The 18,503-nt window shown below is 36.2% G+C and overlaps 1 protein-coding gene across 2 annotated transcripts in view; it reads right to left on the minus strand.

The window, feature by feature from the left end:
• The window catches only part of PARG (poly (ADP-ribose) glycohydrolase), a 117,977-nt gene that overhangs the window by 40,599 nt on the left and 58,875 nt on the right, over positions 1-18,503 (minus strand). For both annotated transcript variants that reach the window (XM_008569987.1, XM_008569988.1), the window contains exons 10-13: positions 13,006-13,085; positions 9,504-9,564; positions 5,634-5,709; positions 1,235-1,382 (exon numbers count right to left, since the gene is read on the minus strand). In XM_008569987.1, the coding sequence (XP_008568209.1) occupies positions 1,235-1,382; positions 5,634-5,709; positions 9,504-9,564; positions 13,006-13,085 (365 nt within the window). The remainder of the gene's footprint in view (positions 1-1,234; positions 1,383-5,633; positions 5,710-9,503; positions 9,565-13,005; positions 13,086-18,503) is intronic.

The raw sequence follows: 18,503 nt of genomic DNA on the forward strand, positions 1-18,503 counted from the left end.
CTCACTGGCTGAGCATGCTGCGGGTGCAACACCGAGGGTTGCGATCCCGTTGCCGGTCCCCGGTGCAGGCGCGATACCGAGGGTTGCGATCCCGTTACCGGTCAGTAAAAAAGACAAAAAAAAAAAAAGAAAAGTACAATAACAGGGCCGGCCCGGTGACGCAGTGGAGAGTGCGCCGCTTGGGAGCACAGCGGCGCTCCCGCCGAGGGTTCAGATCCCATGTGGAGACCGGTTCCCGCTCACTGGCTGAGCATGCTGCGGGTGCAACACCGAGGGTTGCGATCCCGTTGCCGGTCCCCGGTGCAGGCGCGATACCGAGGGTTGCGATCCCGTTACCGGTCAGTAAAAAAGACAAAAAGGAAAAAAAAAAAGAGTTTCTTAAGAGCTATAAGGTAATCACTAATTTTTTTTGTAGCCCATTTACGATAAAATACTGCGACATAGTGATATCTCAGTCTAAAGAAACTTTAAAGAAAAAAATTTAAATCTCTTAAGAGCTATAAGGTAATCACTAATTTTTTTTGTAGCCCATTTACAAGAAAATACTGCGACATAGTGATATCTCAGTCTAAAGAAACTTTAAAGAAAAAAATTTAAATCTCTATAACAGACCTAAAGTATGAATTTGACTAAATTTCCCCTCTTCTCCTCCCATATTATCTTAAAGAAATCAAGGAGAGGCACTAAGGTAATCATACCTTTTATTTTAGAATTAGAAATTAGGATAAACATAAGGTTACTGATTTATTTCTCTTCTGTAAAGCTCACTGTTGTATGGTCTCTCCAAATGTTGTAACTGCTTTTATATTTACATAGTATCTTCCTATTGAAGTACAACAAATCACTATTTTTAAAAAAATTAATTTTTTAATTGAAATAAGTCACTCAAAATATAATGGAAGAGTAACAATAGAATACACACTCAAAGGTATATCACTATCTTCTTTTTAACAACATTATTATATCATAAAATTTCAAACTGTAGGGTAACTGAATAGTTTTTACCCCTGTTCCTCGGATAAAGATGCCAAGAAAAAAGGGATAAAATGTCTTACTCAAGAATAGGAAAATAAGACTGTAACAATTTCAAAAAGCAAGTATATATTAATGAATAAAAATATTGGAACTAGTGCCCATGGCAGAGAAAAGCTGTACCTGGGTGGCCTCTAGTCTTCATAACAGACATTCATAGATCGGAAAACTACTCCCATTGTGCAGACGTCCCAAAACTAACCTGTGATAATAAGACATTCATTGTGATCCAGCACCTCAGTGAAGAGCCGTGAAACAATCAACTCAGGATTGATTAAAAAGCGGATTTCTTCTTGCACAAGTCCTGCACTGGTTACACCACCTCCAACAAAACGATTTGCAAAATCCACCTATTTGGGAAAATGCGGCATGTTAAATGGTGGTCTAACATACCTACATATATGAGAAAGGAGCACACACCCTCTAAGCTCTAATCTTCTTTTCCTTTTCCATGAAAATCAATCCCCAAATTAGTAATCTTTCCAAGGACAGATTACAGCTGTTTGCATTCTTTCAATCTCATTGCAGTTAACATGTCTGCATATTTCTCTGGATCCCCAAACCACAGAAGGAATGTGGAAAATGGAGCTTTTAGGAAAAATATGTATTATATGGACTCTTGTTTATAAACCTTTGTGCCCCAAGGGCCACAAAACAAAAACAAAAGAGGTCTTTATCTGGGCAGGTTTCAAGGTCATTTCTCTACCTTCACTACTCAATTTCCCTTTATACATTTCATATCACTTTAATATAATTAAATCTTTCTTATATAATATGGCAATCAAACACTTGTCCTACAGAACTGAAGAGCTTAGTCATTGACCTCTTTTGGGGTAACCTTTTTCTTCTGTGGGAAGAATAAAAGAATGAAATTCTTGTCCTTCTAAATTTAACCCCAAACCGCATAAACATTCATAGTTTTTAAAAATAGACCTAAAGGAAGAAAAAGAAGAAAGAAAACCTAGTATAACAACAAAGATCCAACTAAACTAATATTTCTGATTTAATATGAAACTATACGAAACCTTATATGAAGTACTATGATGAGATACCCAAACTCCTGTTAATACATAGGAGTTACACAATCCTCAAGAGAAAGCAAACTCAACCTGCTGGCATTATTTCAGTTAGTCTTAAACTTACTAACCACTCCAATGTGTCCAATGCTATGCTAGGCCCTGTAGGGGAATATGTAAGAAATGGTGTCCATCTTTGCCTTAGATTATTCTGAGGATTTATATTACACACATAGACACAACTTGTTGTATACATACACAGTCATACACACAAATAATACAGAATTTACTACATACTATAATAGAGGCTTATATACTCTCAAACTATTGTAAAATATAGGACTTCTTAAAACTTGTTATGTTCCATAAAGCAACTGACACTGAATAATAATGTCAAGCCTACTTTATAAAAGAGTAAAACAAGAATATAAATACATGTGAAAAGACAGAAATTAACTTTGCAATGTAACTAAAATTAATTAATTCAAAGTAGTAGTCTTCTTTTACCAAAGAACTTAGAAAATAATGAAACATACCACTGACAAGTTCTTGAAATGATCTACCATAGAGAATCATGTTTGGGTTTGTATTCTGGAGTACTAAAATCAATGCTAAAAAAACCAGAGTAACTCTTTAGCTTATATAGAAAACTATTTTGGTGTAACTAGTCTGCTGATTAGAATTAATTACCTACTACATATGAGGTCTTCAGCCACTGGGTGATTCATGGCTTAAACTGTTCAATTCAACAACTATTTACTGAGTATTGAGTTGGGAACCATGGGATACTTCCTAAATAATACAGTTAACTAAAACTGGAGAATGGGAGGAGGATGGGGAGCTTTACAAGACACAAGGCATTCAATCCAGAGTTAGCTGACATGAAGGCTAAAGGAACAGCAGCACAAGGGCATAGGGAAAAAACCAAATGTAAATATCTATATGAGGGGGACTGGCTGGTTAGCTCAGCTGGCTAGAATGCGGTGTTATAACGCCAAGGTCAGGGGTTCAGATCCCTGTACCAGCCAGCTGCCAAAACCAAAACGAGACAAACAAAGAAAAGAAATGGCTATATGAGGGGAACGGTAAACGGATGCCTCATGCCTGCCTGCAATGTAGAGTATATGGAGGGTACAGCTGGTGATAAGGCGGTCTGGGGTCTAGGGAATTTTTACTCAATTCTGAAGGTTCTAAGAAAGATTCAAGTAACAACTAAACCTGTGTTTTAGGAAGATATTTCAGGCTAGTTTAAATAATTAACTGGAAAAAGTGTAAAATTAAAAGCAAAGAGGCTGGGTAGGTGACTACTGAGTAGTTTAGACAAGCACAACTAGGGTCTCAAATAGGTCAGTAGCAAAGTAAAGGAAAGAGAGGAGACCCAGCAAAGAAATAAACTGAACTGCACTTGAGCACTGGCCGAGTGCCTAGAAGCATAATGGTATTGTGAATACAAATGAGAAACAAAAAAAGAGTTGAGATCAGCCTAACTTAATTTTTACTGGAATAAGGTACATAACTAAAATAAAAAGATAAGCTCCATCCAACTTATGTACTACTTGACAATGGTATGGAATATATCCAATGTGCGTACGATTCAATCTTTGAATAAAGGCAGACATTTATTACTTGAAAGATGTGTATAAAAGTAAATACACTAACCCATTATGCCTCTAAAAGAAGGGGTCTTTTAGAAAACCAAAGTTTCTACTACTTAAAAAAGTTCTGACTAAAAGGCTTGCTGTAACAGGTGAGAAACTTGTTCCAGGAAATGAAAACAAGCATCTGAGCGATTCTTTATTTTGAGCCAGTCACTTTCCACATCTCTTGACTTTAAAGCTACTTGTTCAGATTACTCAGCTTCTGAGTTATAACTCAATGAAAAGAGAGAAATGATAATACTCCTCTGAGAAGTTTTGTTGTTGTTGCCACTCGGCATGATGTAATTTACATTCTACAACAGGAGCTTTGCAGCACTGCAATACAATAGTCCCTGATCTCCTGGGGAGAGACGGCATGGGTAGGGAGAACAATTAATAGTGCTAGAAGCTTTGATGGTATTCTTTTAATCTATCGTGGTCTCACATTTCATCTGTAATATATTCCAGGGAAGCGGGGGAAATCTCAGCCTTGACTGTTGTTAAATAATTCCCTTCTGAATTGTAGTGTAATGAAAGGTCAGCATCGCAGTAGGGCTAACTAGCAGTAGCTTTGTTCAGTTCATGTGTATTAAGACTCCCTCACTTCATCCAAGACTAACACAGGAAAGAACTTCATCGAGAAGGAAATGTGGGGAAAAAGTGATATTCATTTGAAATAATTTTTAAGCATATTTTAATATTATTTTTTTAAATAGAAGAAAAGGTATATGATGAAATACAAATTAAAATATGCTTTTTTTTTTCTTATAAAAGTACAGGACAAATATTAATTCGGTTCGACTAAGTATTTTTATTTATAAGCTCAAATAATCACTGGGAGAAGGTGATTTAAAACAAAGCGTGATTTGCCTCTTTGAAGATTTTAATTATAAATATGCCTAAATAAAAGGCCATCTAAAAAGAATCTCAGTTTCATTTGTGACTTGGAACATATATATACGGTAACTAGCCACACACAAATCAGTCTAGTAATTTTATAATAAGCATTAAGTTATTCAAATAAATCTGTCCATTTTCAGGCAACTGCCTTTTTTAGCATCCGACCCACTATAAGCTTCAAATGAACATCTACGAAGAAAAATCAGCTATTTCCAGTATAAATAAGATGATATAAAAGCTTCTTTCAAAGAAAACTAAGTTTACAATGTCCTTATGAATGGGATAAGAACACAAAACACTAACACTTTCGTCTCTGATTAGAGAATTTTTAATTTTTAAAAATCACTATAAATAAAAAGGAAAACACATGCTCAATTTAGGTGTTACAACATTTTAAAGCTAGATACACACGATGTTTTGTTAACCCTCTTCTCCAAAAATATTTTTTAAAAGGAAAGGCAATTAACGAATTAATGACAAAGATTAAAGGATGGACAGAATCACCTGATCTTTAAAAGGGAAAAGACATTAGCAAGCATAGCTAGCTCACGTGCCTAAAACTGTTACATATGAGACAGAGGTCTTTCTTATCAATCAGTTTTAGATGTCTGCCTCCTAGACCTAAACAAGGCTACTGGTGGCAGAAAAACATCTCAAGCTGGTCATCATTTGGGGCAGAGGAAGAGTCTTTAAAAAAAACCCAATAAAACTGGCTGGTGACAGCTTGTCAGGACTTCTTCCACTGTCAACCTACAATCAATGTCTGAACCAAGAGGACTGATGCTGTCCAGATCTTGGGATTTTCTGTCAAAGGCTTTTTAAAGAGGCACATGTAAGAAACAGAGAGCATACACTGGCAAATAACAACATTACCAAGGCTGTCAAAGTGATCTATTTGGTGTTTTTCTTCATTCTGCTATCATGCTTCTTTGCATTAAATCAGTTTAGGAGACAAACAAACAGCTTTTCAAATTTCCTTTGCTGTTAGAAGTTTGACAAGAGAAAGCCCTAAATACACACACTACAGAGATTACTGAGATTCACCTACCTGTAGCATGCCTCGGCCATTTCCTTCTATGGTACCTTCGTAAGTGACATGCAATCTCGTCAGGGGTTTTTCACATCTACAATATAAAATATATTCCCTTATTTATTTTTTAATGACAAGTAATTCACCACAGACAAATCTGAAAATACAGATAGCTATAAAAAAAATCGACACCAACCCAAATCTCAAAAGCCAGAAACAAATGCCTATTGTTAACATTCTTGGTATTGATCTTCCCAAATATTTGTTTTCAAATATGTAAATATACATATTTAAATTAACAGAATAACATATTGTTTTGAAACCTACTTTTCCTCTCTATAAGTGTCTCTTATTTAAGATGGTTGAAAAACTTCTCAAAATATAAAAAAAATTAAGATCTCTAAAATTTTACTATTATGCTAGAGTTGGCAACCTAAGGAAAAGTATTTAAAAATCTGGCAATAAAGCATATATGATTCTCACATGGGCTCTATTTTCACTACTTTGATAACCGTGTGTGTGGGGGGGAGTGTCTTGATTAAAATACATACCATGGAAATTCTGATATATGGGTTTTTTTTATATTAATAAGGTTGACAGGTGAACCTAGTACCTGTAAGTCCTTTCAGAAGCACAATTATTTTCTTCCCCTTTCATAAACCATGGTCACTGCGGTATTTACCTGGCTTACGTTACATTAAAAATAAATTTTATTGTATTAATAACATTTGATGATGACATTTTTTCCCCAAATCGCTTACTGAATAGAGAATATGTATAAATTATAATAAAATGTAAGAGATGAGATCCAAACTCCTAACTTATATAAGGGTGGCAATAATTTTTGCGGGGGTTGAGAGGATGGTGATTACATTTAAAAAAAATAATTAGGAGGTTAGCTGGGGAAGAACTACTTACTGAGATTTGCTTCCTTCCTGGTTTCAATGAGTTCAAATACATTTCTGGCAAAACTCCAGCCCCGAAAGACTGACATCCTTAAACTTACAAGGGAATTCAGTACAGGTTTTGTTCTAAGAGCTTTATAAGTACTAACTCATTCAATCTTCAAAACAACCCTATTACTATCTCCTTTTATGAATGGGAAAACAAAGCACAGAAAGCATTTAAGTAACCTACTCAAGGCTAGTAAACCAAGCAGCAAAGATTCGAACTCAGGTGGCCTAACTGAATGTTCCAAGCTCTTAACCAGCAGGCTATACTTTTTAAAAAATTTCTTTCTTAAAAATTACTTTCTCTTGTAGAACATAGTACCATTAGTTTTTTTTGTTTGTGTTTTTTTAGTTAACTTCCTTTCTCTGGTTCTACTTTCTTAGCCATTTTATTAAGAAGGAGACAACCAGTGAAGATACTACTGAAAAACAGCATCCTCAACTATGAAGAAGCATGACCCAGAAATCTCTGGGCTGTCAGTCAGGACTTCAAAACAGAAATCCCATCTGCTGTCAAGACACCTTTATAGTATAGTTCACAATAAAATTAAGAAATTGCTAGAAACTATTTTTTTGTTGTTGTTTTTTAAACATACTTCAACTTTGATAGGTTTCCCCTCTGGTCCCATCAAATCCTGTACACTTTTGCCCCAGAAATCAAAGGCAGACTATTCTGGATCTCTGTGATTAACTAAACCTGGCTAAGGTATTTGCTGATAATCAAAGGGTTAACTATAACATGCCAGGAACCTTGGAATTCACAAAAGCCTCTAACTCCCTGGCACCAATACAGCCCCTTACTCTTGGGAACACCAACAATCTTCTTCTCTTCTTCACCCTCCCTCTTTAAGTGAATGCATGTTTCTGGTTCTGTGGAGTCTGGGAGACTGATTTTAATTACATTCTCCAACTCACTTATGAAGCAACTAAAACAAAAAAGATCAATAAAATAAAAATAAGTTAGAAAAGGTATCAAGTTAAATTCCGCCTATCAACGTTAAGGGGGCAATCTTGGTCTTAATTTAGGGGCAAAGTTACTGTATCTCTTTGATACAGCAGCCTTGCTAGCCTCTGCATTTTGACCTGTCTCTTCTCTCCCACGTGGTGATGTATGAATGGGTGCCCTTTCACATTAGCACCAAATGCATGTCAGATGCAGAGTAGAGATCTTGGGCTGAATTAAAAAGAAGCCCTCAGAATGGTCTACAAAATCTATACTAAACTTACCTAAACAAAACATCTGCATTCCTATTAGAGACTAATAGAAGAGTGAATGTGGTCTGGCCAGATGACACAGAGAATGTTACTTTTAGCTCTAGGCACCATATTTTAAGAGGGACCAACGAATGGGGGTATGTCAAGAGCAGAGATAACAAGGTGAGAATCCAAATGATATGTGAAACCGAAGTGAGTAAGTTTAGTATGGACTTGTGTGCATTGTTAGAAATGCAACTAGGTCAAGAAAGCATTTATAAGATACATAAAAGAGGATCAGATGTTAAAGAACATTAGAAATTATATTTATTTATTGTAGCTCCAGAAGGAAGAACCAGGAATGGGGGGGCGGAGGAGGCATTTAGAAGACAGACATTTTTAGTGAATGAAAGCATTAGATAATAACACAAGCAACGAACAGTGAAAGAGACTAAGATGAAACAGTGAATTTCTCATCACTGAAGCTCTCCAGTCTCCATCTGTTGCAGGTATTACACAACCAATTGATATAGTAGGCAGCTGGGCTGGATGATTTCCATTCATCTGTAATGTGCTATGTCTCCAAAATGCTGTACATATCCTCTTTCTTTTCTGGCTCAATTGTTTTTCTCTCTTCAGGTTGTTTAGTCTTTTATCTACTTCCCTCTATTAATAATCATCTCAACTATGTACTCAGCCTTCTGAAGTAAGTTTGTTTTTCTTTCACCTCACAAATAAACACCTTTGATGGATGAAACCACGACAGGAATGCCACCTAAGCAGATATGCCTTCTCAAGTTAACTTCCCTTAAGAGTGATTCCCCTACATCACTAATTCCAAACAAAACAATCACAAACTATGATAAAGATTATTAGAAAGTGAAAATGAGAAGCACTGGTTAACATCAGTGCATACGCAAAATACACCTTTAGTATGCTTGGTCATATCCTCACATATATTGAAAAAGTTGATCCACACTTCTTTAAGTGCATTGGGGATGTGCTCTAGATTAGGAAATGTGTTAAGTATTTCAGAGCACTAAGGATCTTACAAATCTGAATTAACTCAGAATGGCTATCAGTATTTTCAGATAAATAAGAAAAAATAAATAAATTAGCAACTTCCACAAAATCTACCAATATTAAGTATTTCAGAGCACTAAGGATCTTACAAATCTGAATTAACTCAGAATGGCTATTATTGTTCTCAGTATTTTCAGATAAATAAGAAAAAATAAATAAATTAGCAACTTCCACAAAATCTACCAATAGTACACATGGACAGCCAAATTCCAAAATTCTTATCATTCAGACAAATTCTAGACTATTATAATTTACATTTTAGCTTAATGAAAAAGCTTCCCAATCTTGTCCTCCAGAAAGAAAAGCTATAAAATACAAACACCAACCAAAAAGAGGTAAGGAGGAACATTTAAATATTGGTGTTCCATTTAATATTAGTGTCTTCACATACAAAATTCTTTCATTCTAAAAAGGACTTTGTTTCAAAAGTCAAAACTAAGGAAAAATGGCAGAAGTCAAAGGGTTGTAGACTGATTTAAAAGGCGTGACCTTTCTAACAATGAGAGCTATCAACGGATCACTATGAGAAGAAACTTCATGGCAGTAGGGCAATTAGAGGCTGGGAAACCATCTTTCCTTCCAGGGGCTGTAAGACAGAATCCTCTGTGGTATAAGAGTCCTTCTAAATCTAAGGGTCTAGGATTATTTTTATTGTTATTACCTTTCCCACTCTGGAAAATCTTCAAGACTCTGTCTTGTAAATGTCACCAACCCAGTAGGTTCTACAACAGCAACAAAAGAAAAACACACACAAATAAGTTTAAATTTTGAAAAGATGATACATACACATACACATACACACACACATATATTCAGTAAAAGAATGGGTCTAAAATGGCTATAAAACTAATCAGGGAATACAAAGCCTAGAGTTAGAATACAACAGATTCTTGATTTAAAATAATATCTTTATATTATGGACTCACCTATAAAAAAGACCTCACTTAAAGCAACTATACAAATAACAACACAACAGTAGGATTTGAGTGCTTGTACTTTTTGGCCGAGTTTTTAAAACTGAACACACTTAAAAAAAAAGAGAGATGTATAATTGGTAGTATAACTTATGCAGTAAAGACAAAACTGAATTCCAATTTGTAGACTCTTTTTTCAAAGAAAAGCCTTAATCCTACACTCAAAGACTGGTGAACAGATACACCTTTATGTGCTTTATTGTAAAGGAAAATGTCTAAGATTAAGAAAGGAAATCGCTGCCATGTCCTTTGGAGTTAGCACAGTTAAATCCCCAGCAACTGCTCTACTTACAAGCGGGCACCCTATCCGGAGGAGAAATTAGTGTTCTAAGAATTAAGAAAAGAAAGATGACATATTTTTCAAGAAGCAATAGATTACAGAGGATCAAAATGAAATACTACTAATACAGTCAATAATTTTAGAGGACAAGATCCTTTTTTGGTTAGATTTACTTTGTTTTTTAAAGCTAGTGGCAAAAGCAACAAATAAATCAGCTGGCCAGAAGTAATTTGTTTGATTCAAATCAAAGAACAAACTAAAAAGGCAATGCCATTTCTGTTTTCCTCTGTCAAAAAAAAAAAAAAGGATCTTAAACAAAGAGAGAGACATGTCAGGAACTATTACTGATGATGGTGTAGAGCTCAGTGAAAGCTTGGCCATTATTTTATTCCTGTTGACAATTACACATTTCTTTGCTCTCAGTCACAAGAGGTAACAACTCAAAAATCCTATGAGCAGTTGTATTATTAGGAAACAGAATTTTTCATTAACACAGGTCTTAACATATTCTTTAGATATCTATCTTTAAGACAGATGAGTAGCATATTTAAAACTCACAAGAGGTCAAACAATTGGAACACTAGAGAAGCAATTATATTAATAGGAAACTAATGTCTATCTCGTCATTCAATAAATTCAGCAGAGAAGTAAGAACATTAAATGTCCTTCATATATACTGAGACTAAGAAATTCATAAATAAACACTGATGGCAAAGCAAGGAAAAAGGCAGAAGAACATGGTTCCTTAGATATAATTATTGATAAAAATGCCTTGAGCACATGTTTATTAGCTTTCTTCCATTAAACAAAGGCACCTTTTATCTTGGAATAGGGTATAAAAACTTCCCTTAATAAAATTACAATATATACTACATTCAGATCATCAGTTTTTAAATATTTGATCTATAAGATACTTTATCTAAAACTATATCAAAAATAATTTAGTTCAGAAGGCTCTTTAAAATCTTTGTCTCAAGATCCTCATCACAAATATAAAATATATATTATTTAACAACACTGAAAAGTTAGTCCTGATAGAATTATATTTTTTCAATTCTAAGATGCATGTTTTTCCACATATTAAACTTCTGAAACTGGAACACATCTTTTATAATGGAGGTATCTAGCTGTAGGTCTGGATTAAAGTCAAATTTTCCCAGAGAAGATGTACATCTGCTGTTGTCTAAAGACACCACCAACCTGAGGCCATCTGAATTAAATCCTCTGTTGCAAACCTTTGGGGGAACACACTAGTAGTACTACTCCAGACCTTAAATTTGGAGCTTGTAGTGCAAATTCTCAAAGATTTTTTTTTCCCTCTCTCTATCCAGTGTTAAAGTTGAGACTTGCAAGTTTCTTTATTTTCCTTTTTCTGCACGGCCAAGTTAATTTCTCATTTAACCTTATACTAAGGGTACAGACCTTTGGTGTACCAGCTATGTGCGATAGGTCTCCTACCAGACTCCATATCCTGAGTGTGTTTTCCTTCTTAGAGATATATAATGTAATGGCACTTCTTACCATTATGATGTCTTAGATTTGATGAAATATAGTATTTTAAGTAAGTTTCTGAAGTCTCTCTTCAGTAGGCTCCAGAACTTCTATACAACTAATCGTTAAACTTCAAACCTCTTTTATCCCCCTTAGTACTTCCTCCTTACGCCCTTAGCTATACATCCTGAAAACCTAAAGCAGTGTTGCACTATACATGCATCTATATGATGCACTATTCATGCATCGCTTAACAACAGAAATACATTATGAGAAATGTGGTGTTGTGTACTACATCACCACTTACCCAGATCAGAGTGCACTTACACAAATCTACATGTGTAGCCTACTACACATCTAGGCTATATGATGTAGGCTATTGCTCTGACTACCACTGTATATGCAGTCTGTCATTGACTGAAACATTATGTGGCGCACAACTATATTTCTACAAAGAACTAAATTTCCATGTATGGTGAAAAGGCCAGAAAATAAAATGTCTAGTTACAATTTATTTCTTCAATATGACTAATTCCCAATACTTATGACAGCTTTTACATTTCTAACCGAAGCAACAAACTTTTAGCTTTTTCGTTGAAGTATCTGAAATCCCAAAACTTAGAAAGGCAGTTATCTTTCAGAGAAGACATACATAATTTGACTCCGAGGACAGAAAAGTAAATTCTGAATTATTTAGTTATAATATTACTATTTAGATTTAGAATAGCAAAAAAAAGTAGTCATCTTTCTAGCAAATTATTAAAAATTCTAATTTGATTTTATGTCTTATAAGCCTGAATGATCCTGAGATGAGAGTGGCATTACCAATCTATTATCAGCTGGTCATTACCAGCATCTGATAGACATTTACTACTATGGTCTCAGGTGCTATCAAGTTCTAGAAAAGCAAGATGGTTATGGTCCAATAAAGGAAGAGAGACATGTAAACACTAAGTACAACGCAATTTTATAAGAGCTCTACAAAGGGCTTAGGAGGGCACAAAAGAGGGGAATGGGTAGAAAAAAAGTGAATTAGCTGACATATGGAAATAAACATAAACTAGTTAATGCTTCTTTAAATAAAGAGCATCCAAAATGTACTTCCTGGTTAATATACTTTCTTTTGAGAGTATTAATTTACTGTTTTTACTCATGAAAATTCTTTGATATATATTACAGATTTCAAAGTATATGGGTTTGATTTCAGAGTATATAAAAATTATACACACATTCATAGCACACATTTATGTAAATATACAACATACTTAGAAAATCTAGATTATAATATTGTATCATTATTGTTTCAACGTGGTTTAGGCAGGAACATATACTTTAAACACAGAATGTTCTTCACATGTCACTTGATTTGAACTGTCCCCATCAGCAAGAAAAATTATAGTAGAATAAAAGGAATTTACTTTTCTCTGTGACTCTTCTAAAGTAGCAGAAGAGTGTTTTAAGCTTCTCTGGTTTTCTTGATGAACGTCCTTCAAACAACCTGAAAGAGACCAAAAATAAAAGAGGGTAGAGGATGATTTAAAATGCCTTGATACTCACAAAACACTAAACCTATACTACTGCCAAGTAATAAAAAGATTAATTCTTCCAGAAGGCAATACTGCAGTGATAGAGAACTGGAAAACTGGTTTGGTTTCAACAGCATCTGGAGAGAAATGAAACCAACGAGAACCAGGCTTCTTCAAAGCTGTTAAGTCAGACACACTCTCTACCCACCACATTTCTCCAATCCATCTTCCTGGTAGAAGATACAATGTAGTACCCCAAAGCCAATTGGGGTCACAGTTAATACACAGCTATTTTCCCAATAGCAAACACTTTTTAATTCATACTAAGTAGTTAAGTAGCTGAACAAAAATAGTATCTAAAGAAAACCCTCATCTGATTATTTGTGATGGGGAAGGTATGGGGCGAAAGACAAAGGCATGTATAACAAGATATTGGGGGCTGAGCAGTCCTTGGTAACTAAACAAATAGACTGTTATGGACAGAATGCTTCTACCCTCCCAAAATCCATATGTTGAAGCCCTAATCCTCAATATCATTGTATTTGGAGATAGAGCCTGTGAGATGGTAAAGGTTAAATAAGGTCATTAAGGGTGGGGCCTTAATCTGATAGGACTGGTGTCCTTATAAGAAGAGGAAGAGACACCAGAGGGCTCTTTCTGCCATGTGAGGACACAGCGAGAAGGCAGCCATCTGTAAGCCAGAAAGAGAGCCCTCATCAGGAACACCTTGACCTGGGACTTCTAGCCTCTAGAGCTGTGAGAAAATACATTTCTGTTGTCTAAGCCACCCAGTCTACAGTATCTCGTTATGGCAGCCAAAGCTGACTAATATAGATCCTTTGCATGGTAACCAGAACAGTGCCTACCCTATGTCATCTAATTTCCAGCAACATGGACTTGTACTACTTAATTTGGTTTTCTTTGAAATGACGTGGCATTGTTATTGGTAACATAATTCAGTTTATCCTGAGGAAAGAAAAGCAGGGCTTTGGAAGCATATGACCTGAGTAAGTAGTTCACTAAAAGATTTCTAACACAAAAGCATACCCTTGGGCGTAAGATCTAGCTTTCCAAAGGCATTTTAAAATTATAGGTAGACTCAATGGCTGTAAATGATGAGATATTATTCATCTGCCTCTAGTCATGTACTCTGACATTAAAAACAGAAACGCTTCAAGTAAAAGTCCACTTTAATAAGTGCTGAAATGGGTAACATTTTTCATGATTAGAAGAGCAAGCTTATGTAACCATACAGAGAGGGAAAAATTAATTCCATGAGAAATCGTTTTGAATGACTGAAATGAATTAGAAAAAGGGAAGGAAATGCAGATTTCAAATGATCCTGTTTTCAAGGATCTGAAATCTGTATATAGGGTCAACTTCTGGAAAGACAATTTATATGAATATTTACTCCCTAAAAAGAACATTAATGTCAGATAGTATTCTGACCTGATCTAAAAATCTAATCTATTTTTAAAAATAGAAGAATGCCTGTGTGACTATTTTTATTCATTTAAAAGAACTTATCTTTCTACAATATTCAATACACATACTCTTAAAATCCAGCTGCCAGCTGAAAGAAAGGCTCTTTGAGAGTGCAGGTTTCAGCTTGGTTTCTTCTGAAATATGTCAACTAGAATAGAGTTTAAATCAAGATGAGAGTCAAAATGAAGTCGCCACTTGGCAGTTTAATTAAACATCCAATATCAATAAATATGATTTACTAAATGAATACCTTGGGCTCCACTGCAAAATCCCCTTCCAGGCTTACTACTTACTAGAGAGAAGCAGTATGAATATAAAAGCAATCACCACCTTTTTCTAGAGATGAATTGATGTACTATACAATTCAATTAAGGGGAAAAAGTTCCTTTTCAATAGAAATATTGCACAGTGAGGAGAAAATGGCAGTTGCCCTTAAGAAATAATTCCCCTCAAAATAAAAAGTGTCCCTAGCTTCCATATGTGGTCAGCTGTTTGCAAAATCACATAAAAGTTCACATATTTCATAACCATGATAACAAATTATTATCCTTAGGAGCCTCTTGGGACTGCAGATTTATTACCCTGGCGATATGGACTTTCCTGGAAGATTATATGGCTGTTATTATCACCCACTACAAATGAGCACCACTGCTTATTTTGCAGGTCCAAACTTTAAAGTACAAATCAAGCAGAATCTCAATGTATTCTGTTTATTCATTGCTCCAAGCCTAATTCCAAACCACTGTGTAACCATATACATTTTCCTATCTTCCTGATAGAGCAGGGAAATGCACATGGGGGCTGGGGGCACTGCTGTGCGTTGGGAGGAGAAGTGGAGATAAAGTCAGGGGAGATGAAGCAGGTTTTAAACCCTGAGACAATTCTCAGACTTGGCTGTTGTGAAATTTTAAAGTACTACGTACAGCCACCCAAATAAAATGAATTACCCTTGTATAGAAGCAAGTCAAAATAACGGAAATACACAGGCAAACAGCTCAAATAAACGTCATTACAAAAGTGATGTACAATCTGAGGGACAGCGCTTGTGGGGGGGGAGTGGCAGAGACAAAAGGACTGAGAATGGAGCCCAAGAAAGGGTGGGGGGACAGGGGAGATGGCTGGAGACAGAGGGAGGGAATGAGAGACGGACACACAGGAAAAAAGACAGAGATGGAGACTCAGTGAGTAAGACCTTTTCATAATAATTAAGCATCATCCTATTTTCTAATTTCCCAACACCTTTGTTTTTTCAGTTTAGCTTTTTCACATCCTGGATACATATATTTGAAGGCGTATTTTGAGTTAGCACTGTGCATGTAAATATTCACATAAACAAGCCATAATAACCCCTCTGCATGTAAGGAAGACATTTCGAAATTTAATTGAATGATAATTTCAGGTTATTAAAGAAAGCAAAGAGAAAAAGCCGCCAGTGCAACCTTGCTTTGTTCTAAACAAAACTGTCTAAATTTTCAAGGGAAAAAGTCAATCAAGGGTCAGATACTTATTAAACTGGTGTTTTTCTCTCCCTACTTATAAAGAGAAACATAGTTTAGTAAAATCTTTCTGTGAATGGAATATTGATAACATTACTGGAATTGGATTCTAGACACACACATACCCCCATGCCATTTCAAGTTAAGGATTAATCCTATTAGTATATAGTAATCAAGCCCAAAGCACTATAACCTCCACTTTAAAATAGAAACAAGTGACAATCCGGAACCCAGCCAGAAAGTCATTCTGGGCTCTTCCGTGAGGCACTCTGCCATATGGCCCCAGCAGCATTTTCAATCCAGGGAGAGGCAGATGTAAAAGTCTCCTGGGCCGACCACTGCTGAGACCTACAATTTATCTCTGACCATCTAGTTTCCATGCAATCTCAGAAGCATCAATGCTAATCACATTTGAAGCCTTTATACGAATGTTTAGGCCCTGAAATGCAAGCAGGGGAAAAGGTCAGGAGTATTTAACATAACTAAGTGGGGCTGGAAGAACACAACAATAAATAAAAAAGGAAGACATTCAATTTACTGACATCAGCCTCCCACCACATACTTTTACCATTTCTCTTATTCAATCAACTAGCTAGCATATCTCTTTTGAGATTAAATACACACACACACACACACACACACACACACACACACACACACACACACACACACACACACACACACACACACACACACACACACCTCCAACCTGCAAGAAACTATAATCTTAAACAGAAAACTGTGCAAAAAAGGAAACACAACAACAACAAAATGCTGCATAACTAGTTTACCAAATGGTTCATCAGATTAGATACTTGATCTTTCAGAAGCCACACGAAAAAGAGGAACTTTCAGTTTGTGGGATTTGTCAGCATGCTGGGGTCGCCCAGTTTCCTGGACAAGAGCGGCCCCGAGCTAGTTGTTTCCATCTCTGGAGTGCTCTCAGAGCATTTTGCCCTTGAGAGCCAGCGAGACACTGAGCACTGAGTTTAAGCAGAAAACAGTGGTCAAGTCCCCATTCTATTCACAAGTCATTTACATTTCCTGAACCTTATTAACATAGAAGCTTCCCTACCTAGAAACTTTCATAGATAGAATCAAAGTGAGTTGTCAATAGACTGCATCAATGGTCATGTGCAGTTGTTTAGGTTCATTAAAACACATACCATCTCATAGCAGTAGACAAGTGCAGGCATTCTGACTGCTGAGGATTCCCTGCAACAATTGTGGAGAACATCACAGGCTTACCCGCCTTAATTCATTTTCAGTGTTCTGGTATCCAAAAGAACATCCAAATGATTGCATTGTGTAATGCTGAATATACTAATTATCCTGATTTGAGCATCACAAACTGCACACAGGTAGCGATATGCAATGCTGCACCCCACAAATATGTACAATCAACTATGTTTCAATAAAAAAAAAAAAAAAAAAAAGAAGAAGAACATCATCAGCCAGGAAGACAAGAGTATATCTGGTTTTGGGGCCGGCCCGGTGGCGCACTGCTACAGTGCGCCGCTTGGGAGTGCGGCGGCGCTCCCGCCGAGGGTTCGGATCCCACATACAGACCGGTTCCCGCTCACTGGCTGAGCGAGGTGCGGACGCAACACCGAGGGTTGCGATCCCGTTGCCGGTCCCGGTCCGGTACGGGCGTGACACTGAGGGTTGCAATCCGTTGCCGGACACGAAAAAAGACAAAAAGGAAAAAAAAAAAAAGAGTATATCTGGTTTCAAATCTTCAATAGATCTACTTAACTCTTATTTGGTGAAAATGCTACCTACTGCAAGCTTAAATCCTTCATGTCACTCTGGACTTACAAATGGCTTTGATTTATTTAATAGATCAAGAATTATTTCTAAGAGTAGTTCTAATTTCTGACTAGCTATGATGTAGGCAGTATTAATTTGGTTCATTCAAAGGGAGACTGTGTAGCAGATTGGTTAAGAGAAACAGCTTCTAGAAGCAGACTATATATCCTGGTAGAATCCCAATTCTACCAGTTACTAACTGTGTTAACTTGGTTAAATAGCTTACCCTCTCTAAAGCTCCATCTCCTCATCTGAAAAATGAGACTAACAATAATACCTAATCAGATGAGGATTAAGTAAAAAACAATTCAGCAGTGAAGGGAACATGGTAAGACTTCTTGACTTCCGCCCATCAGCCATCCTGCACCTGTGGGTCTTTACTGTTGAGGAAAGAAGGCTGTCAGCATTGTGGGCCCCCCCCCCATCATAGGACTCTGGATTTTATTTCTTCTACACGTTGAATAGAAAAGTTAGGGTGAAGGAGAGTCAATGACAACATGTCTATGTAGGTGTATCAGGAAGAAGCAGCTACCCACACTAGCTTTTTAGAAAAGGCTCAAAAAACCTGTGGGATTCCACTCTCAAAATCAAATTACAAAA

This window comes from Galeopterus variegatus, unplaced genomic scaffold (genome assembly GCF_000696425.1).
Source record: "Galeopterus variegatus unplaced genomic scaffold, G_variegatus-3.0.2 Scaffold551, whole genome shotgun sequence".
Classification (NCBI taxonomy): Eukaryota; Metazoa; Chordata; class Mammalia; order Dermoptera; family Cynocephalidae; genus Galeopterus; species Galeopterus variegatus.